The following is a 21,635-nucleotide window of genomic DNA, read 5'->3' as shown; positions in this document are numbered from 1 at the left end:
ACTATGCTTTGCAGAAGATTAAACAATTTGTTCCAAACAATGGGATCACCATAAAAGGAACTGAGAAAGAGATACACTAACTGATAAAAGCATCAACATTTTTTACTTGAGTAAAAAATGTCTCTGCTAACACCAGTTTTCTTGACGACGTCTTCTTCGTTGCTGATACTTCGAAGGAAGAATCGTGACTTTTGTTATTATAGAGCCAAGACTCTTTGACTTCAACTTCTCCCTTAGGGTTAAGGGCAAAGTGAAACAAATATGAAGGAAGGAAATTTCAAAACGACGTCGTTCAACCGCAGATGTGGCAGAAACAAACACGTCAGTTCACGTAACGGGACAGCAAAGTAACTCCGTCCCGTTTTGTTACATGGACTAACAGAAGGATGTAATGTGTCCAACGTCTCATCTCCTAAGAGATCTAATTGTTACTTTTTTCCTCAAGGTCTAACTTGTCCGAACGCGAAATCATCACGGATCTAATTGTTCACGTTACTCTTATTATTATTATTTGATAGGTAATATATTTTAGAGTAGAGTGACAATTAAGTCTTCGAAAATTAATTAGTCCTTAAAGAAAAAAAGTATCACTTCGATCCTTCGATAATAAACGGTAGACACATGATATCCTTCTATCAATTTATCACCTAAAACGTGACCGTAATATTTATATGTACTGTTAATTACTCTAACGTATCTATTTATGAAAGATAGTCATGTAAATAACAATTTTTGGAGTGAAACTTTATTTGTTTTAATAAAATTTGTGATATATAGAGAGCAGTTAATAGAAAGAATATGAAAACTCAAAAAATAATAAATATTTTACTATTTAAAATTATATTGTTTTCCTGCTTATGTGACAATAATGAAATATCCACAAATGTAAATAACGAAATATATGAACAATTCCATTTTGTTTCGTACTATTCAAAAAATAATAAATATTTTATTTAAAGACTAATTAGTCTAAAATCAACATCTTAAAGGACCTAATTATTACTTTACTCTATATTTTTATTGTTAAATCTTTCTTTAATTAATTAATAATCAAATAATATTCTATTAAAAAATCTTAAAAACCTAAACTAGAAAATTCTTAATTCTATTGTGTAGTCCCCACTGAATCTTCAGTCTTCTCTTTACGCCTTTGGGAGCTGCCAATTGAAGTGGTATTTATAACACAGATTATTCCTGAACAAAATAACAGAACCTCACAAACCTTTTCTTTCTGTTCCTTCGTGGATCCCTACTTGCTACGCCATCGCCAGGTATAAAACCCTATTCCTTCATTTTCAGATTCACGTACCGTACTTTTATTTTCTAGATCTGTTCCTTATGCTTCATCTTGATGAATCTGTAATTGTTGTTCCTGTTCATTCGCAATTTCTCGATTTCAATTTCGTGTAGTTTCCTATCTCAATTTTGATGCAATAGTCTATTTTTTGTATTTATCAGTGTTCTTCTTCCATTAATCGTTGATAGTGCGTGTGTGTGGGGATTTGCTTTGCTGAATTTAGTTGTTTGTCTTAGTAATGGTATGCTGTATAATTCTAATGATCCTCCTATATACTAAATAAGGGAAAGAAATAGATACAGTTACTGTCTTGTAATCTTAAAGTATAATAAATTCGTTCTCCATTTAGTGTTTAGGAGGATTGATCAGGAAATTAAATCATTTTTCTTCATTTTATTAAATTATGGTTTGACCATTTGATTCTCCTTGTTATTTTATGCGTGCTGTTATGCACATCAATGTTTAGAAAATTGGATCAGATCACTCAGTTGAAGTAGTTTAGTATTGAACTGATTATCAGTACAGTCTTTGTCTAATCATGGTTCAATAATATATGTGACCTACCAAATATGTTGCACACGTACAGAAGAATAGGGAAGGGAACAGAAGAACACATTTTATGTACAACTATGAAATCATAAATAATCAAGTGTGACTAAATTATATGATAAATATGTCTTTAATAATGTGCTAATTCTAGTCTTTTATCGAAGTATAACGAAAAGATATCAACAGGTAAAGATATATAAAGAGGCACATGATTTGAATATATAAAGCATTAGTTGATTCTTTTGAGCTGTTAGCTGTTGTCTAAGGAATTTGATTTATCATTTCTTTTTACATTTTTGGTGCAACTATTTCCATTTATGCAAGTGAGATTTCTGTTTTTGTCTTCACCATGCTTCCCAGTTGTAATTTTTTTTTTTGGCAGATTTTCTTCTTGGCTGGCGGATCAAATTTTAGTTAGCAAAAATGAGCGTGGTGGGTTTTGATTTTGGCAATGAGAGCTGCATCGTTGCAGTTGCAAGGCAGAGGGGAATTGATGTTGTACTTAATGATGAGTCGAAGCGTGAAACACCTGCCATTGTGTGCTTTGGTGACAAGCAACGCTTTATTGGGACTGCTGGGGCTGCATCAACTATGATGAACCCCAAGAATTCTGTCTCACAGATGAAGAGACTCATTGGCAAAAAATTCTCTGATCCTGAATTGCAGCGGGATATCAAGTCTTTGCCTTTTAATGTCACAGAAGGCCCTGATGGATTCCCATTAATTCATGCACGCTACATGGGTGAAGTTAAAACATTTACACCTACTCAAGTATTTGGAATGATGCTGTCAAATCTTAAGGAAATAGCCCAGAAAAATCTCAATGCTGCTGTTGTTGATTGTTGCATTGGAATCCCGGTTTATTTTACTGATATTCAGAGGAGGGCTGTCTTGGATGCAGCCACTATTGCTGGTCTGCATCCGCTTCGCCTGTTCCATGAAACAACTGCAACTGCCTTGGCTTATGGGATTTACAAGACCGATCTTCCTGAGAATGATCAGCTGAATGTTGCTTTTGTCGACATTGGACATGCTAGCATGCAAGTGTGCATTGCTGGCTTCAAAAAGGGACAGCTGAAAGTATTGGCTCACTCCTATGACAGGTCTCTGGGTGGTAGGGATTTTGATGAGGTTCTGTTCCATCACTTTGCCGAAAAATTTAAGACGGAGTACAAAATTGATGTTTTCCAGAATGCCCGGGCTTGTTTGAGGCTTAGGGCTGCTTGTGAGAAGCTGAAGAAGGTGCTTAGTGCAAATCCCGAGGCACCTCTGAATATTGAATGCTTAATGGATGAGAAGGATGTCAGAGGCTTCATCAAGCGCGATGAGTTTGAGCAACTAAGTCTCCCAATTTTGGAACGTGTGAAGGGACCTTTGGAGAAGGCACTAGCTGAAGCAGCTCTTACAATTGAAAATGTTCACATGGTTGAGGTGGTTGGTTCAGGATCTCGTGTACCAGCTATAAATAAAATATTGACAGATTTCTTCAAAAAGGAGCCTAGACGAACAATGAATGCTAGTGAGTGTGTTGCTAAGGGTTGTGCCTTGCAATGTGCAATTCTTAGTCCAACTTTTAAAGTACGAGAGTTTCAGGTAATATTTCCTTTGAACTTTCTCTATTTTCACTCCAGATGCACTCATGTAAAGAATTTGTTGTGGAAATTTATTTGTTATTCTCTGAAGTGCTTACTCACGATAAAACTCTGCAGGCCTTTAGGAATCATGAGTTTTATCTTCCTATTCTTCTTTTATAAAGGGGAACTTTTGCAATTATATTTGCTATGTCTCTGCAGTAAACTGTTCATACACCAAGACTAAGTTTCCCTTCTCCATCCGGTATGACATTGTCTTCTTATGTTGGACTGTGTAGGTCAATGAAAGTTTTCCTTTTGCAATTTCCCTTTCATGGAAAGGTTCTGGACCAGATGCACAGGGAAATATTGGATCAGATAATCAGCAAAGTAGCCTTGTTTTCCCCAAGGGCAATCCCATTCCAAGTATTAAGGCATTGACATTCTACAGGCCAGGAACATTCTCTATTGATGTACAATATAGTGATGTGAGTGAACTGCAAACACCTGCCAAGATCAGTACATATACTGTAAGTCGTATTTGAAGTTTTTTTCTTGTTTCTGTAACATTTTCCCCCTTTACTGGTCCTCTGACTCTCAAGTGCATGCAGATTGGTCCGTTCCAAACTACAAAAACTGAAAGAGCAAAAGTTAAAGTGAGAGTTCGTTTGAATTTGCATGGAATCGTATCTATTGATTCAGCAACTGTAAGTGTAAAAGCTTTAGTGGTTTATTTTTCTCGTTTGACATGACTTCAGAGACCATCTGCTCCTGTGATCTAATAACTTCTGCTTTCCTGTTTTAGCTATTGGAAGAGGAAGAAGTTGACGTTCCGGTTTCCAAAGAATCAGCTGCAGAAAACACCAAGATGGATACTGATGAATCCCCTGCTGATGGTGCTGCTCCTCCAACCTCCAATGACACTGATGTTAACATGCAAGATGCGAAGGCTAATACTGATACCACTGGGCCTGAAAATGGTAGCCCTGAGACTGGAGAAAAGCCTGTTCAAATTGACACCGATACTAAGGTTTGTCCCGGTGAAAGGAATACACAAGCATATGGAAGAAGCTTTCTGTTTTCAATTAACTTTGCATTCATTAAATTTTGTGACACCACGTTAATTATTTTTAAAATTTTATACTTCTGGGTTTATGTGGCTTCCCGCAATGGAGCATTGACATTCTAGAACTAGCTGCTTATTTATATTGGTATCTATGTCAAGAAGAGGATGTGCTTTTTCAGGGGTTACTTTTGCATTGTTTAATTTAGTAGGATGATGTTACCATATTTTTCTGTTCAACAATCTGAGAGAACATCATATACATGATAGTTTTGCAGATATGACCTCATCATTGAGTGTATGTGATTCTTTTTATTTTTTGGTGGTATTTCCATCAGTTCACATAATATTGGAATCAACCTGCATGAAGTCTCTTCGGTTTAAAGTGAATCTTACACCTTATATTGATAATTTGCTTACTATCATGCATAATTAATCATAAAATATTGTTGTTGTCCAGCATGAGTCGGTATTTATAATTTGGCTTAGTGTGCCTTGAATGTTGTTGGTTCAGGCTCCGAAGAAAAAGGTTAAGAAAGCAAATATTCCTGTAGCAGAGGTGGTTTATGGAGCTATGGAACAAGTGGATCTCCAGAAAGCTGTAGAGAAGGAGTTTGAAATGGCTTTGCAAGATCGCGTGATGGAAGAAACAAAAGACAAGAAAAATGCCGTTGAGGCTTATGTTTATGAAATGCGGAACAAGGTGAGGCTTATCTTTTCTCGTTTCTTGCCTAATTTTTCAAGTACAAATGCCCATTATTTGATGTTTATTGAAGTGAAACTTTTGTTACCATTTCAGCTTAATGACAAATATCAAGATTTTGTCACTGCTCCAGAGAGGGAAGATTTTACTGCTAGACTTCAGCAGGTGGAAGACTGGCTATATGAGGATGGTGAAGACGAAACTAAAGGCGTATATATTGCGAAACTTGAAGAACTTAAAAAGGTAAGAACTAAGAAGTTTGCGGGCTAGAGAACCCTGCTTGTCCCCCATTGAAACTGTAAAACTTCATAGAAAAAACAGGGACCGAAAATTCCTTCATGTTGCTGCTACTTTCTTTGTTGCTAGTTGCCACACAGTAACATTAGCAGCAGGAAGTATTTCTGTGATTTTTTCTGTAATTTTACAATCTTAATAGAGTTTTGCATTATTGCAGCAAGGTGATCCTATTGAAGCTCGTTATAAAGAACACACGGAGAGGGGCACAGTAATTGATCAGCTCAACTATTGTATAAATAGTTACAGAGAAGCTGCAATGTCAAGTGATCCCAAATTTGATCACATTGACATCAATGAGAAGCAGAAGGTAGTTGCTTGCTAATTTTCTTCCTGCCGGTGATTCTTCTATGGTTAACAACTTGACATCAATGACATAAATGTTTGTAGGTCCTAAATGAGTGTGTTGAGGCTGAAAACTGGCTTAGGGAGAAAACGCAACAGCAGGAATCACTCCCAAAATATGCCAACCCTGTACTCTTGTCTGCTGAAGTAAGAAGGAAAGCGGAAGCTGTTGACAGGTATTTCTGGATTTGATTTATTTCTTGTTATGCTTTGCTGTCTTCCAGTTTGTAAAACAAACATCTTGGACAGTTAGTCACTGTTCCTTTTTAAATTATTCATTTTAATAATTATTTATGTGACAGGTTCTGCAAGCCAATTATGACAAAGCCAAAACCAGCCAAGCCAGCTACTCCCCCAGCACAAGCAACAACCCCACCACAGGGTGGTGAGCAGCAGCAACCTCAGGGTGGTGCAAGTGCCAACACTAATGAGAATTCACGGAACGATGGTAGTGACATCCCACAAGAATCGATGGAGACCGAGAATAAACCATAGAACACAGGGTCTTCATAATTATTGCTTGTTTATTGCGATCAAGTTCATTGAGTCAAAGACCAATTATTCTATTAATACCTTCTATATAAGCATGCTGATGGGACTTGGGAAGAGAAAGGTGGGTTTTGTGCCTTGTGATTGAGTGGCTGCGCTGGGAGGTTTGGGTTTTGCACTCTCGCTTGGTTGGTTGGTTGATTGGTCAGGTTTTTAAGTACTTAATATTATGGTGATCTTTGAAATCCGGATTTTTTTATCAAAGGGTTTTGAAGAGGATAATGTGCGGTCTGGATTCCCAAGCCCAAGGGGAATAGGCCAATTTTATGTACGATGTTGATTTCTAGAGGTTGAATTATAATGTTTGTTTCCCATTTTATAATTAATTTTCATTTTTAGTGACAATGTAACCTTTTTATATCACCACGATTTTCCTTTTATTTTAGTCTTACAAATAAAGAATGAATTGTTAGAAGTTAGTGCAATATTTATTGTTAAAACAAATGGTCGAATTTTTAGGTAATCGATTTGTATTTGTTGATGGGCTATGATCTGAAGTAGACAAGACCAAGAGTAAGTTGAGTAAAAAATCAATATTATGAAGTTCTTTGATGTAAAGTAAGGCTCAAGTTACTTAATTTGAAAGTCCACTCAAATTGGTTTTCAAACTTCTTTTCGGTGATTTAATTTAAGAATTTAATTTTGATGTATTTATTCATTTATCTAATTTTGTTTTGGATAATCTTTTATGCAAGGAATGTAAAGAAAAGCAAATATTTTTATTGGTGTGGCAACGTGATATGTAATTTGATATTTGTACAATTTTTTTACATTATATTAAAGTTAAATTTCTAATTTCATATGTGAACTTAACTTTTATAACCAATCAAATCATATTTGGTATATTTTATCAAGAGAAATGTTAAAAAATTGCTAGATTAAATATATTAAAGTAATGGCTAAAAGTACTTCTTTGCTTCGTTTACGCTACTATGATGTAGATAGTGAAGAGCTAAGTTCTTTTTTTTTTTTTTTTTAACCAAAGATAGGAATATTCGAACCGACGACCTCTAAATGAGTATGGGGAGACTATGTCGTTTGAGTTATAGCTCGTTGGCTCGCGAAGAGCTAAGTTGACGATGATGTGATAATAAATGATATGGAATCAATTTAGTCTTATTTTTTCAATTCTAGTTAAAAAATATAAATATAAATTAACTTTTATGAATTAACAATAAGCTTTTATATATATATTTTTCAAAATTAGGAATGTGATTCGAATCCGCAACTTCTAGGTGGCATAAGCTCGTTGGCATAGTTATTCTATATTCATCTAAAAGTTGCGAATTCAAGTCTCACTTTGAAATTTAAAAGAATTAGCTTATATTTTTTTTCATTTTAACTTTCTTTTTTTGAAAAAATGTTTATACGCTCCAAATTATGGTTTTAAAAATCGGACCAAATAGTCGAATCGGTCCAACCGAGAACTGACAATGAAAACAGTTCAATTCGCTATAAATAACCGTTTATTAGAAAATTGCTCGAAATCGCTAAACCGGCAGGAAACCGGACGGTTGGACCGGACCAGTAACCGCCCGGTTCTTGTTAAATGGCACCGTTTTGGTTTTAAAGAAAAAAAAAAAAAAATCCCCTAACGGTCAGCCCTCACTCACCCCTTCTCCCAACACCCCCTGTTCGTGATCTATCTCTGAACTCAAGCAAAGTTCAAAATCACCCAACCAAACCCTAGGTTCTCCCTGCAACGGTTCTGAGACAGTGCCGCCGCCGTCCGTGCTGTCGTCGCCTCCGCGTCCTCTCTTGTAGCCCAGGCCCTCTCTTGTAGCTCGGCGTCCTCCTTCCCGCTGTCCCCGTCCTCCCTGGCTTCTCTTTCGAGGTTGGAGTAGCTCGCCGCCGTCTCGCCGGTCGCCGTTCGTGTCTCCACTGAAGGTTAGTGGCACTGCTTTCACTTCTTCGGTTCTTCTCTTCCTTTTATGCTCTGTTTGCTGATTTTTGAACGTGAAATTGTGAATGGATTAATGGAAATCAAATAATTGATTTTGTGCTGCTGCTCTTTTTTTTTAATTCCTGAAATTTTTGTTGAAATTTTCTTGTTGCTGCTAAAAATGGAAATCAAATCATTATTGAAATTTTTTGTTTAGCTTTATTGATTTCAGGTTTAGTGTGATTAGGGATTATTTGTTGCTGTTTTGTAATGTTTGTTGCTGAATGTTAAAAATCGAAATCAAATCAAATGCTGTTTGTTGCTGAATGATAATTTTTGTTGCTGAATGCTGAATGCTGTTGGTAGTATTAATTTTGTGCTGCTATTAATTTTCTGGCTGTAATGCTGCTGCTGCTGTGGGTTCTGGATTCTGGTGTGCTGTGGTGTGTTTTGTGGCTCTGCTGTGTTGATCATCTTTCTCAACTGTCAATGTTCGCTCTCCACTCTTCACTTGCGTTGTGTTGATCATCTTTCTCAATTGTCAATGTTCTTTATCAGAACTGAGAAGGAAAATGGCAATCTGAACCAGCAAAAGGAAATAGATTTCCACAGCATCAGCGCATGCTCACACTCGCAGGAACAAGAAAACTAACTCTTTTTCTGCCCTCTGGTACCTCTTCATCTTTCCTTCTATTTCTGCACTCCTTCATTGTATAGTAAGTCAACTCTTTGGATTACTGGTCTGGCATAATTGAATTGGAGATTCAAGAGACACAGTTAATTTCTTAATACTGAAAATTCACCCTTAATTTTGATCTAATTGTTTTGTTTAGTAGGAACTAATAGAATCTCTTCATGGCTTTATCATTGTTGTTTTCCAAGTTATACTAGTTTCTTGTAAGAGAATTAAAGCTAGCTAGTCTTGCCTTCCATCTTGCACAAATAGGAATATGTAAATAGGGCCATCTTATCAAAACTATAGTCACAATTAAGAAGTTTAATTTAATAATATATGATGCAGATATGCCTATGGTACAGATATTTGAGTAGAAACGAAGTATTTGTACATTATAGCTTGCATATGTTGCGGAATAGGATAATAACAATTAAGAATATCGAGTATTGATATACTTGTTCTCTCTCTTTGAAATGTTACTTTCTGTATTTACTGTTTTTAATTTAGCTTTGCATTCTCTTAGGACTTCTTGGAACAGCGATTATAGTGTTGTTTATTGGGTTTCTTTCAATATATCATGGTGTTATCTGATATCTTCACACTTTGTACTATTTGAATTGGCATTTCTTTCAATAGTCACTCACAAGCTGCTTCTATATTCTAGAAGTTTATTTATAATTTATTTATTATTTTATTCTAAAACGGTTTTTTTGGTTGAATCACAGTTAGACCGGTTGAATCAGTGAATCAGTGAACCAGTGATTAGAGCGGTTCAATAACCGGTTCGGTTCTCAGAACCTTGCTCCAAACAAAATAGAATTCCCTAAACAAGAGAGAGATTACAGTACAGACGCCAGACGCCAGACGCCAGACGCCGTTGAGAGTTGAGAAACTCCAACTCTAACTAGCCAACCCTGCGGTTCTTCTTTGAATCCCCATATGAGAAGCAGCAGCAGAATACTTGTAAAGCTCCTCAAACGACATTCACACACTGCCACGTCATCATCACGATTCTCCACTCCCCCTCCCCACGAAGTCGTCGAACCCTTCTACGACCTCTCAGACGTCATCGTTTCAGCCTCCCGTGACCCTCCTTCCCCATCCCCATGGCTCCCCCAAATCCTCTCCCTCCTCGACGGTTCCCCTTCCATGGAATCCAACCTCACCTCCTTCTGCAACAAATTCCTTATCACTCTCTCCCCCAACTTCGTCTCCCACACCCTCCGCTCCCTCACCAACCAACCCCTCCTTGCCACGCGCTTCTTCCACTGGGCTCACTCTCAACCTAGCTACTCCCATTCCCTCCATTCCTACGTCTCTCTCATCGAAACCCTCTCCTTTTCTTCATCCTTCGATTCCACTGTGTTCCAGAACATTCTACAAGAATTCAAGTGCCGGAAGTTTAAATTAACTGCCGCCGCCGTTAACTCCTTGCTCAGGAGCTTTGCCGCAGTTGGCATGGTGGAGGAGCTGTTGTGGATGTGGCGGAACATGAAGGAGGATGGCCTTGAGCCGAATTTGTATAATTTCAATTCGTTGATGAACGGATTGATTAATGCCGGTATGGTGGAATCGGCGGTTAGGGTTTTCGAGGCGATGAGGGAGGTTAATGTGAGGCCGGATTCGGTTAGTTACAATACGGTTATTAAAGGGTATTGTAAGGTTGGGAAAACTAGGAAGGCCTTGGAGATGATTAGGGAGATGGAGGCTGGGGATGATGGTGGTAATGTGGGGCCGGATAAGGTTAGTTACATGACGGTTATGCAGGCGTGTTATGGCGAAGGGGATGTGGATTGTTGTGTGAGGCTTTACCATGAGATGAAGGAGAAGGGGTTGGTGGTTCCTCCACATGCTTATAGTTTGGTGGTGTGTGGGCTTTGCAGGCAAGGGAAGGTTGTTGAGGGTCTCAATGTGTTTGAAGAGATGAGAAGGGATAGTTGCGGAGCCAATAAGGCGGTGTACACGGCGTTGATCGATGGTTATGCAAAAACTGGGAATGTTGACGGGGCGATGAGGTTGTTTGAGAGGATGAGACAGGAGGGGATTAAACCGGATGAAGTTACTTATGGGGCGATTGTTAATGGTTTGTGTAAGGGTGGGAGAGTGGAGGAAGCTTTGGGTTATTTAGAGTTTTGTAAAGAGAATGGTGTCATGGTGAATGCAGTATTTTACTCGAGTTTGATTGATGGCCTTGGGAAGGCTGGGAGAGTTGATGAAGCCGAGAAGTTGTTTTATGAGATGGTTGATAAGGGGTGCCCCCCGGATTCTTATTGCTATAATGCACTTATCGATGGATGGTGTAAAGGTGGGAGGATTGATGAAGCATTGGCACTGTTTAAACGGATGGAGGAGGACGGTTGCGAGCAGACTGTGTATACGTATACCATACTTATCAGTGAGCTTTTTAAAGTGCACCGGAATGAAGAGGCATTGAAATTATGGGACATGATGATAGATAAGGGCATAACACCAAATGTTGCTTGCTTTAGGGCTCTTTCAATTGGACTCTGTCTTTCGGGCAAGGTAGCGAGAGCTTGTAAGATCTTGGATGAGCTGGCACCCATGGGGATTGTTCTTGAAACAGCTTATGAAGACATGATTAATGTGTTGTGCAAAGCCGGCCGGGTGAAGGAAGCCTGCAAGTTAGCCGATGGGATTGTGGACAGAGGTAGAGAAATTCCTGGAAAAGTTAGAACATTGATGATCAATGCGTTGAGGAAGGCTGGTAATGCAGATTTGGCTATAAGGCTGATGCATAGCAAGATTGGTATTGGGTATGACCGGATGCGTAGTGTTAAAAAGAGAGTGAAGTTCCAAACCCTTATTGACAGCTGACTCTGTTTTTCGCCAGGTATTGCACCTTCAAAATTGACAAAGGTCAAAGCTTGTATATGTATGGAAGTATAGCCATGCCTGGTTGTTGCGTTGTTAGTGAACTTAACTGTTTGTTGATACCAGGAACTATTATTAATTGACTGGGTTGGGATGATTAAATTCAGGATCTAATATTTCATGTTCAACCGAGGCGATTCATGTAACATGAGTCTTGGTTACATCTCTTCAGGTGCTGGAACCTTGGTTAGTAACTTTACAAGATTAGAATGTCGATAGTTGTGGCGACCGGCAACCTATTTGTCACCACTGCTGCAGGTTTTGCTGCATCATATTTATTGTATTATACAGAATCAAGTTTCGTGGAAGGTGGAAGCTTTTGCCGGCAGCATTCTTTGCCTACATTTTCCCATCTAAATGCATTGATAACATGTGCACTAAATCATTGATCATGTGATAGAATGTCATTAGTTAGTTACTTGTATATAAGGTGAGAGAAAATCAGTTGAGAAACTAAGGGGTTTTGGTGAGTTTTGAGGAGAAAAAGGAGAGAAGCTCTTGAATGAGCCTCTCATCCCTGTATTTAATTCAGGTTCTTGAATCATGTTGACTAATATCTTATTCAATAAACATATTTCTTACATTTTTTTAATACTGCTCTTCAGTCTCTGAACTAACTTCATCATTGTTAGATTCTTATAATGGTACTACATTATGGGACCAAAATGCAAATGGCGCAAGAAATCTTTCATACATTGAAAAAAAAATTGTACAGAACAAAACTAATTTCTTTGGCACTCCAAATTTCCAAATCCTAACTTGCAAGTACACATTGTAGCATTCAAATTAACAAAGTTGACCCCCTTTTCACATGACTAACTAGAAGAGGAAAGGCTCAACATGAAAAAAGGGTAGAGAGGGTAGTTTTTTTATGGCGAACAAGAACAAAGAAAAGTTATTGTCATGTTACGTATAACGATATTCAATTTGCATGTTACATACTCTTCAAAAGTAATTCATGTGAACCAATGAGATCTACTTGGTCCCCCCTCTTTTTTTTTTCATTCTCAGTACTTTAGGGCAGAATTGGTATTTGGTTTCATTTTCTATCTTTCATTATTGATTTTATATCTTACATGCTAATAAAAGATTTTTGCAATTTCCTTTTTAATATCCCCCTCTTACGTGAATACCAGGTGAAGAATTTTGCCCATTAATGTGTAAAATTGAGTCACTTCTTGAAGACGAATAAAAGACCTTGCATCAAATCCATAGCACTCATGAATTTTGTGTGGAGTATTGGTGTTTCATATCACTGCATGTTTGATAACCAATACTAATTAGTTTGACCCAATTTCTTGACTTTTATTTTCAATTAGAACAAAAAATAGAACATTAGTCTTATGGTCGTGCCATCAAGTATTGATGATTAATTCCTCAACTACCAACTTACTTTTGAATTCTCCATCAGTCTTATGTCCGTGCCATCCAGTTGGATGATAAGATGGTCTTTGATTTGGTTGAAAGTGGAAATATCTCATAAACCAACCTTCATTTAGGAAGGTACTCCTCGTTAATAATGAATTCTATTTTCTTGCAAATCCTTTCATGAATTTTTGGAGGCTGTTCGACCACATCCAATTGTTTATATTCTATAACTATCTGTGAAATTGTCTTCGGGTTTTTCTATATGTAAGGGAGTTGAACAATTTCAACAAGCTTTGGATATTTCATCACAATGTGTGCTTGCACAATATGAACTTGCTTTTGGGGCTCCTTTGTTTAGCAAAAGATTGCATGAACTTGGGACCATTTATGTGGGGGGCTTCTTTGTTAGAGGTTTGTTTTATAGAAATTGTTTGGATGCTGTGGCATTCGTTTTTAAGTTCAAATAAAATCTTCCATTTAAACAACTTTTAGTAACGCTTGAATTGACTGCAGGAAGCATCTGAGGTTGCAAGAGCAAGTGCTTATTCTGTTAGGAATGTCTCATGTATTGGGAAATTATATGTTGATGTTCAGGTATCATTTGTTTTGTTAGTATTAAAAGGATTTCTTTGTTTTCAACATTTTATATTTTCAGGCATATGTTGGTGTCATGGCATGGACGTGGATCTTCTTCTCTGGTAATATATTATTCAATGATGTCTTATTTTCAATTTCTGGATGGCCTATCATTGTTAGTTTCATACTTATGAACTGATTTTTGCTGAGATTCAATATTAACAGAGGCCAATTCTCCTTGAAGATTGAGTGTGCCTTAAATGCCCCATTAAAGAGTTGTTTAAGACATGATTCAGGAACTGGATAAGAACATTCAGAAAATATACTGCAGCATTGCTATCGGTTGCATTGCTGAGGCTTGCTTGGATTGACCGACTACCCTTGCCAGATATATGAAAAGTAGTATGAAAGAAGTTTACATGTCAAAGATAGGTAGTTAATGCAGTTATGCGTATTTCAGTTTATATGTTTATGCCTAGCTATGAAGATGGAAACTAATAAGCTAAAGCCTTATCTCGGTTGTCAAACCCGTGAGTTGTAATTATTGAACCAAATAATTTCGACAGTGTAGCATTAAGAGTTATAATACCAGGAAGTTCATGACCACGGAGGTATGACCATTATAAAGCAGCCCGCGCGTATGCGCGGGTCATACACTAGTTGCATAAAATTGGCACACAAGTTTATATAAAAAAGCAATAATACATGAATTAGGTGTTCTTTGATCCAAACTCATAAAAATGCATAATTAAAAGAACAAATAAGTAGTTGATATAGATTAGACAGCTATTGAGCACAACGGAACATCCATCCATCCTGTTCTAGTTTCAAAGATATTGCAACAATAATGGCAAAAAGCATGGATCATAAATCACAAGAAAAATTGGAAGGGGAAAAATGTTTCAAATATAATGTTAATGTAGCAGAGTATGTCACATAACAATGTTACAGAACATCAAATGCCACCCTTACACTAGTCATCATTCTCCTCCTCATCATCATCTCTCTGATGTAGTTTTGAAATTTCACTCTGAATTCTCTCTAGGATCTGCCTCTTTTGTGTTTCAAGATCCTTATGGAACTCCATCCTCATCTTTTCCAGTTCCACCATCTGCTGCCTTCTACTGCTCTCAATCTTCTCATATATCTCGCCGAATTTCTGAATGGAATTGGCAAGCAATCTGAATGAGGATGCATCATAGTCGCTGTACCTTGCATACCTTCTTTTCTTATGTTTATGTCCATTTGAACCTTGTTCGCCAAAGGATTCAGAATTCCCAGGACTATCCCTCATCTGATCAAACCCATTTGCGCGGTTCAAATAAACTCGAGGATTCGTAAACACATATTCTCCGGAGTCCAAACCGCATGAGAGACCTGATTGCTGCGCTGGAGAGGACATCAGCTTATCCATCCTCTGAAAATAAACCCACTTGCAAGTTCCACTACCCATTTTCTCTGATTTAGCCTTCTCCTTCTTGTACTTCTTCTTCAAGGTATCTAACCGGTTTCGACACTGAGCATCTTTCCTTTCAATCTTGGAAACTTTTGATACCTTCTCTCCAACTTCTTGCCATTCCTCAGACCGAAGACTCTTCCTCCCATGTTGAAGAAACTTATCACCCCAAGCATCAAGAAGAACGAAAGTCTCGCGCTCGGTCCAATCAGTAAGGGAGTTCCTACCACCAGAAGATGGTTTAGGGGTTGAAGGAGCCGCAGCCGATGGCGCTGGTACCCGGGGTGCAAATTCATAAGCTGAAATCAAACTCTTCAGCTTTCGCTTTTTCGGGTGCCACTCCATATCATCATCAACCTTCATGCTATATATTTTCGGCTTAGCATCATCATCATCTTCCTCATCCTCCTCATCATCCTCCTCCTCGCCATCATCATTGTTACCACCAATTTCATCCCCATCCCTGTCTTCATCATCACCTTCCTCAACATTGTTGGGGACAGCATTCCTTTGGGAATCAACATCATCACCATCATCATGATCTTCTTCTATTATCTGTTCTTCATCTTCATCTTCTTCATCCTCCTTCTCCTCCTCATTATCATTGGCATTGTCATTATGTTCCACAAAATCATTTGCAACTGGCTGAATATACTGTGAAGTCCGAACCGGAAGTCTCCTATGACTCAGATAGCCATAACCCTGGTGATTAACACCATATGGGTTAGAGGGATACCTTAGATCATCATCCTCAGTTCCATCCATTTAGAAAACAATAACCTCCAATTGCAAGGAAATAAAAACAAGAGAACAAATATTTCCCTCAATTATTACTTTTTTCTTTTAAAGGAAAAAATTCCAAACTTTGAACAATAAAATTGTCAATTAACAACTCATATTTGGACACAACATTTGAACATATGTTACATATCCCAGGTTTGATTCCCAAAATCCAATCCCTCCAGGTAAATAGATTCTTATTCCAGATTCAACTAAGGTTCAATAATTTATTGAAAAAGAAAAAAAAAAAATCTAACATGAAATAAACTTATCCTTTGTTTCTAATATGGAAACTGTGAAGCTTCATTGGCACAAATCAGTAATGCAGGGAGAAAAAGAAAAATGCTTCAACCTCTCAATTCCCAATTATTTTTCATCTTTCATTTCACAACTTAAATCATCATAGAAATAAATAGGGATGATACCCAGAGAGTAAAAAAAAATTGATTGAACTGAAAAGGAAAGTAGAAATATTTTAAAGAGACAAATAATTCAGAAGCTCAAATCAAATTAAAAGAAAATGAGGAGACATGACTCTTACCTAAAAGAAGGGCAATTTTTCCATAAACGGAAAAGAAAAGAAGGAAAACAGAATTCAAATTCACAAACTTTACCCTCTGAAGTGATTGCAAAGGATGCAAAGTTTGTAAATTTCAAATTGAATGAAGAGCAAAATCGAATATTGAAGAAAAGTAATGACAAGAAAATGGGTAGAGAGAGAATAGGTGAACTGAAAAAAGCAGAAGCAGGTGCAGAGTATAGAACTACAGATACTATATAGATAGAAAATAGTTGCTGCTAATGTACGCCTCATGTGTTCACACTTGCTATATTTTATTTTATTATTTTTTCAGTTATTAATAAAATGATATCTGAAAATTTATATTAATTATTTTAACATTACTATATAATTTTTTTTAATATACATGGATAATATAATATTCAAATATATTATATCTAATTAAGAGGTTGCGGGATCGAGTCTCCTATTTTTCCAAATTTTTTGCCAATGAGTTACAGCTCAAATGGTATAGTCTCTCCATACTCAATTAAGAGGTTGCGAGTTCGAGTCTTATATTTTGGTTAAAAAAAAAAAAATTTAACACTGTTTGGATCAACAATTTTTTTAATTGGAGTCAACACATTTGATTAATTATTAGGTCGGCGGCATTCATCAATCAATTGGTTTTGGATTTTTTTTATTGCTATTATTATTTTTCTTTATTAATCATGGATTAATATTTTAATATCAATGTTTAGAACGAATCATTCTAAATGGGTGTCCCACATCTAAAGTGGCCCATTTCAGTGATTTGCAAGTAAGATACGTACATTGGCCACAATATACCAAAAAGAAGAATTCAACATTTGTAGCTCTTTTACTGTTTCTTGCTCAAATAATTTTCTAAAGAATATATTTAGGAATAAGTTATTTTCGTGTTGGCATTTATATTTTAAGAATATAGTATAAGTGTATAACTATTCTAAAATGCCTCCAATAAATTCAACTCAGAAAATTATTCAACAACTAATCAAACATGTTCTACATATAAGCATTTAAGTCCATAAAATTTCACCAAATTTTCAATTAAAACATGATCTTTATACTATAGAAAATTGTACTTTGTGCATTATCATCAACAGAAAATTGTGCTTTCTAATTTAAGTTGAATCACTTTTTCATTTGTTGTAACATTTACTCATGTTTGGGTTCTTTCCACAAATTGGGGGAGTAAATTCAAACTTCATAAGTATGATATGTCAAATCTAATACCTAATCAAACCCGCTCTAAGGGCTAGCTATGAATTCATGAAAAAAAAAGCATTGATTCAAGTCACTTTTGTGCCCAAAACATGGAGTTAAGACGACTGGTTAAGAATCACAGAGACAAATTCAGATCTATCTTCTGGTGCAACTGTGAAAATGCTGTCAAGCAAGTTCTTGTTCATCACAATGGTAACGGCAGCCCTCATCCTTTGTTCAACATTCAAACCATCAATGCCTTTCAGGAGTGAATTTAGATTCTGTGCTCGTTCGGATCGCTCTTTCTCAAGCTTGAAGCAAGAAATGAATTCACTTACAGCGTTTGCTAATTGCTCCTGAGAGCTATGGATCATGTTGATTGTTTCATTTACTGTGTTGAGCACATTTACATCACCATTGTTAGCTCTTTTTCTTTTCTTGTTTGCTTGGATAGTAAAGGCAGAAGAAGCTGTATCATCCTGTGATGTATTCTCAATTTCAGGCACCTAGAAGTTCAAGAAAGAATAAATTCAACTTGATAGAAGATAGCCGGAAAAAAACAGGGATCTGAACCACAGAATCAGAGTTTCTCACAATCAATTTGATTATATATTTATACCTGAGAATCAGCTTCATGTTCAGCTTCTACTTCACCAACACTTGAATCTGAATCCGAATCCGAATCCGAAGCCATTGCTATTTGACTACTACGATTCAACTTTCTTCTCTTATTTTTCTTCTTGAAATGCTCTACAACCAATTCTAAACAAGTTATTAGGACCTTCATGGTAAGACAATTCAGCATATGCAACTGCACAATGAACATTGCAATAATTTTCTCCTTCTTGTTTCGCAAAGTTTGATCATCCATGCTGTGAAAAAAATACCAAAAAGCATAATCTCAAATTTCAGATGAGAAAACGCATTAACTTTAACATATTAGCTTAAATTGTTCAATGTTACATCCCAAACTAAGAAATTATCATCCAAAAAAAATTATGAAACAATTACAAAGCAATCTAAATTCTAAACCTATATACACATATAACCAAAGCAACATGAAAAACAAAAATACATGGAGATTTATACAAATTCAGAATTCTAACCCTATAATTGCACAGAATGTGGATTTCGTACTCCAAATTTTGCCAACGATTGCGTTACGTACCACTCTTAATCTGTAATTGATTGAGTTTCCATAAAAAAATTTCACTGTGTTGCATCTACGTGTATTCACTTGCATTTTATCGTTATATGAATAATTTAAAAAACAAATGAACGAACGAAAGAAAGCTAAGGAATCACCTTATCGCCGTGGAAGGTCACCGGAGAAGTGGTTCCGTCGTCCGCTTCTGTCGTCGATTGTAAGAAGGAAGAGACGAAATGGGAGTGGAGAGTAGGTCAACAGTGAAAAGAAAATGGGATTTTGGGTAAATTTTGAGCGTTTAGTTTTTTTTTTTTTGGAAAAATCTAGGCCAGCAACTTTGTTAAATTTTGGCTGTAACCAGTAAAAAAAAGTGAGCCATTGAATGAAATTTCACACCAATCTCACACCATTAAAATTATCATTAGTGACTATTTGATGGCTACAAATCACAAATATTATTTGTCCCTAACATTCTTCTTTTTTTTTTTTCATTTCTAGTAATTTTTGTTTTTTAAATTTTATGCAAAAGAAGTCATCAAGTGAATACAGAAGGTGAATTTTTTTTTTTGGTGAATACCGAAGATGAAAATTTAATACACACTAAACAGAATTTATTATTTTTTACATTTTGTTTGTGAAATTGTATAAATAAAAAAATATTAAAAATAAAACATAGAATATAAATCAAATTCTTCTTTATTTTTTTTAGCAAAAATATTACTCACACTCAAAATTAGTCATGTCTTTTTCTAATTATTGCAAGAAATGTGGGATGCGTAATAATAGGTAATACACCACACTTCAACTGTAAAATGGCCTGGAAATTGGTGTTACTCAGAGTTATAGTAGTTGCCTAGTTGGAAATGTATAACTAGGATTGGTAATATTAATCTTATTGGCGGATATTCAATCTGATCTTTTCCGTTCGAATAGGGTCGATAATTCAATTTGTAACATGTCATGTTAAGAGCTATGAGTTTAAGCTAAATCTAATTTAATCAACTAGCATCTTTAAATATTATAATTATAATGTGTAATTAAAAATTATTATATATATATATATAGTAAAATTAATGGAGATTAAATTTGCATTCTCTTACTTTATAATTTTAACATGAATTTTATTATAATTTTATCGCTTTTAATTTTAATATAAATTTAATTTTATATTTTTTATTTTATTAATATGTTTATAAACTATAAAATAATTAAATAGTATGTTTGATTGAAAAAATTTATTTGTTGTGAATCGAGTTAAAATAGAATGAAGTGTAGAGTTTTAGAATACAAATAGAGTTAAGATCAAGAAATTTTTAACATTTGAATAAAATAAAATTAAATTTAAAAAAAAAATTTACAAATAAAATTAAGATAAAATCTAAAATTTAAATTCTATCCTACTCTATTTATTACCAACTTTATATATAATCTTGATGTGGCCAAATGCAGGCTTCTCGCCCAGCTGTAGTCCATATTCATGCATAACTCCACCTAGTCCCAATTTGGGGAATTCTACCATTTAATGTCCAATATTCAAAATTTTCAGTCATAATACACCCGATGTTATTCTTCAACACAAACTTCATGCTCAGCACCATAGTAATTAGGACAAAACACTATAATAAGCCAACATGAATCCAAATTTACCTATATGAGCCAAAATGAAAATCGATACAGCAATAAGCCAGATCATATTATTATGTAATTCGAACCAGGCTAGTTCGAACTTCATCCTCAAATAATTCTAACCAGAGCAGTTCGAATTTCAAAGAAAAAATTGAATGTAAATCGAACCAGACTGGTTTGAACTACTTATGCAAGTAATTCGAACCACTCCAGTTCGAATTATAGGGAAATGAGTTCTTCATGTAATTCGAACCACCCTGGTTCGAATTACGCTTAAGTTAGGTTGTTAGTAATTCGAACCACCCTGGTTCGAATTACTAGGGAATGGGCTATATAAGGAGTTCGAATCAGCCTCATTCGAACCATTCTTACCTTCCCCTGCCCCACCAAATCTCAGAGAAAACGACCCAGATTCTCACCGCGAAAGACCTGAACGCAATACTCTGCTCATGGGGGACGATCCGGCGCGGTTATATCGCTTGGACGGAGTCGCCCATATAGCTGGGGTCATCAACGAAGAGGTTAGTACGGAAATAACTTTGTTTTACCGGTACATGTGAGTTTGTGGTTTGGCATGCGAGTAAGATATTGGTTTAGTTTGTGGTTTATTTTAGTGGTTTATGTTAGTGATTTCTGTAAATGGTTTATGTTAGTGGTTTTTGTTAGTGATTTATGTTGGTGGTTTATCTTAGTGGTTTATGTTAGTGGTTTATCTTAGTGGTTTATGTATGTGGTTTATGTAAGCGGTTTACGTTAACGGTTTACGTTTGTGGTTTTTGTTAGCGGTTTATGTTGGTGGTTTATGTTAGTGGTTTATCTTAGTGGTTTATGTTAGTGGTTTATGTTAGTGGTTTATGTATGTGGTTTATGTATGTGGTTTATTTAAGCGGTTTACGTTAACGGTTTACGTTAGTGGTTTTTGTTAGTGGTTTATGTTGGTGGTTTATCTTAGTGGTTTATCTTAGTGGTTTATGTTAGTGGTTTATGTTACTAGTTTATGTATGTGGTTTATGTAAGCGGTTTACGTTAACGGTTTACGTTAGTGGTTTCTAGTAGTGGTTTATGTAAGTGGTTTAGTTGTGGTTTTATAATGTTAGATCTTTCATGTCAGTAGCCT

At 36.0% G+C, this 21,635-nt stretch overlaps 4 protein-coding genes and 1 non-coding gene across 8 annotated transcripts; 3 read left to right on the top strand and 2 right to left on the bottom strand.

Moving 5' to 3' along the window:
• Positions 1-1,094: 1,094 nt before the first annotated feature.
• Positions 1,095-6,786, top strand: LOC107617210 (heat shock 70 kDa protein 15). The gene is made up of 10 exons (XM_088498311.1): positions 1,095-1,271; positions 2,229-3,439; positions 3,717-3,947; positions 4,029-4,124; positions 4,223-4,447; positions 4,995-5,183; positions 5,280-5,426; positions 5,638-5,787; positions 5,868-5,998; positions 6,125-6,786. The coding sequence occupies exons 2-10, from the start codon at positions 2,270-2,272 to the stop codon at positions 6,315-6,317; spliced, it is 2,532 nt and encodes an 843-aa protein (XP_088354437.1). The 5' UTR covers positions 1,095-1,271; positions 2,229-2,269; the 3' UTR covers positions 6,318-6,786.
• Positions 6,787-7,925: 1,139 nt separating this feature from the next.
• On the top strand, positions 7,926-12,413 carry LOC148543539 (pentatricopeptide repeat-containing protein At1g03560, mitochondrial-like). 3 transcript variants are annotated; one of them, XM_088499497.1, is made up of 4 exons: positions 7,926-8,258; positions 8,812-8,923; positions 9,453-9,509; positions 9,655-12,413. In XM_088499497.1, the coding sequence occupies exon 4, from the start codon at positions 9,869-9,871 to the stop codon at positions 11,762-11,764; it is 1,896 nt and encodes a 631-aa protein (XP_088355623.1). In that variant the 5' UTR covers positions 7,926-8,258; positions 8,812-8,923; positions 9,453-9,509; positions 9,655-9,868; the 3' UTR covers positions 11,765-12,413. The 3 variants fall into 3 exon arrangements, with proteins under 3 accessions (XP_088355623.1, XP_088355622.1, XP_088355624.1); XM_088499498.1 differs by lacking the exon at positions 9,453-9,509 and having other exon boundaries at positions 8,009-8,258; positions 9,655-11,780; positions 11,994-12,206; XM_088499496.1 differs by lacking the exon at positions 9,453-9,509 and having other exon boundaries at positions 7,965-8,258.
• A 784-nt stretch (positions 12,414-13,197) lies between these two features.
• LOC107617211 (uncharacterized) lies at positions 13,198-14,332 on the top strand. Its single transcript, XR_015899776.1, has 4 exons — positions 13,198-13,324; positions 13,459-13,600; positions 13,703-13,887; positions 13,991-14,332. It is a non-coding gene; the product is annotated as an uncharacterized LOC107617211 (transcript).
• Positions 14,333-14,648: 316 nt separating this feature from the next.
• On the bottom strand, positions 14,649-16,752 carry LOC107618647 (uncharacterized). Its single transcript, XM_021110670.2, has 2 exons — positions 16,543-16,752; positions 14,649-16,001 (listed from the first exon to the last, which is right to left on the bottom strand). Exon 2 carries the CDS (start codon positions 15,984-15,986, stop codon positions 14,739-14,741), a length of 1,248 nt encoding a protein of 415 aa, XP_020966329.1. The 5' UTR covers positions 15,987-16,001; positions 16,543-16,752; the 3' UTR covers positions 14,649-14,738.
• An 888-nt stretch (positions 16,753-17,640) lies between these two features.
• Positions 17,641-19,154, bottom strand: LOC107616654 (uncharacterized). 2 transcript variants are annotated; one of them, XM_016318608.3, is made up of 4 exons: positions 19,051-19,154; positions 18,852-18,923; positions 18,365-18,617; positions 17,641-18,251 (listed from the first exon to the last, which is right to left on the bottom strand). In XM_016318608.3, exons 3-4 carry the CDS (start codon positions 18,614-18,616, stop codon positions 17,862-17,864), a joined length of 642 nt encoding a protein of 213 aa, XP_016174094.1. In that variant the 5' UTR covers position 18,617; positions 18,852-18,923; positions 19,051-19,154; the 3' UTR covers positions 17,641-17,861. The 2 variants fall into 2 exon arrangements, with proteins under 2 accessions (XP_016174094.1, XP_016174095.1); XM_016318609.3 differs by lacking the exon at positions 18,852-18,923.
• Between the last annotated feature and the right edge of the window lie 2,481 nt (positions 19,155-21,635).

This window comes from Arachis ipaensis, chromosome B9, assembly GCF_059453495.1.
Source record: "Arachis ipaensis isolate K30076 ecotype BB chromosome B9, ASM5945349v1, whole genome shotgun sequence".
Taxonomy (NCBI): domain Eukaryota; kingdom Viridiplantae; phylum Streptophyta; class Magnoliopsida; order Fabales; family Fabaceae; genus Arachis; species Arachis ipaensis.
The sequence above is the reverse complement of the archived record's forward strand: the minus strand, read 5'-3'. Positions and strand labels throughout refer to the sequence as shown.

What these genes read in the sequence shown, in the direction of transcription:
- LOC148543539 (XM_088499497.1), top strand. Translation starts at nt 9,869, where the DNA reads ATGAGAAGCAGCAGCAGAATACTTGTAAAGCTCCTCAAACGACATTCA.
- LOC107617210 (XM_088498311.1), top strand. Translation starts at nt 2,270, where the DNA reads ATGAGCGTGGTGGGTTTTGATTTTGGCAATGAGAGCTGCATCGTTGCA. An exon ending in TTAAAGTACGAGAGTTTCAG is followed by an intron (nt 3,440 to 3,716) that starts GTAATATTTCCT and finishes TGGACTGTGTAG; the next exon opens with GTCAATGAAAGTTTTCCTTT. An exon ending in TTTATGAAATGCGGAACAAG is followed by an intron (nt 5,184 to 5,279) that starts GTGAGGCTTATC and finishes TTACCATTTCAG; the next exon opens with CTTAATGACAAATATCAAGA.
- LOC107616654 (XM_016318608.3), bottom strand. Translation starts at nt 18,616, where the DNA reads ATGGATGATCAAACTTTGCGAAACAAGAAGGAGAAAATTATTGCAATG. An exon ending in AACATGAAGCTGATTCTCAG is followed by an intron (nt 18,252 to 18,364) that starts GTATAAATATAT and finishes TTGAACTTCTAG; the next exon opens with GTGCCTGAAATTGAGAATAC.
- LOC107618647 (XM_021110670.2), bottom strand. Translation starts at nt 15,986, where the DNA reads ATGGATGGAACTGAGGATGATGATCTAAGGTATCCCTCTAACCCATAT.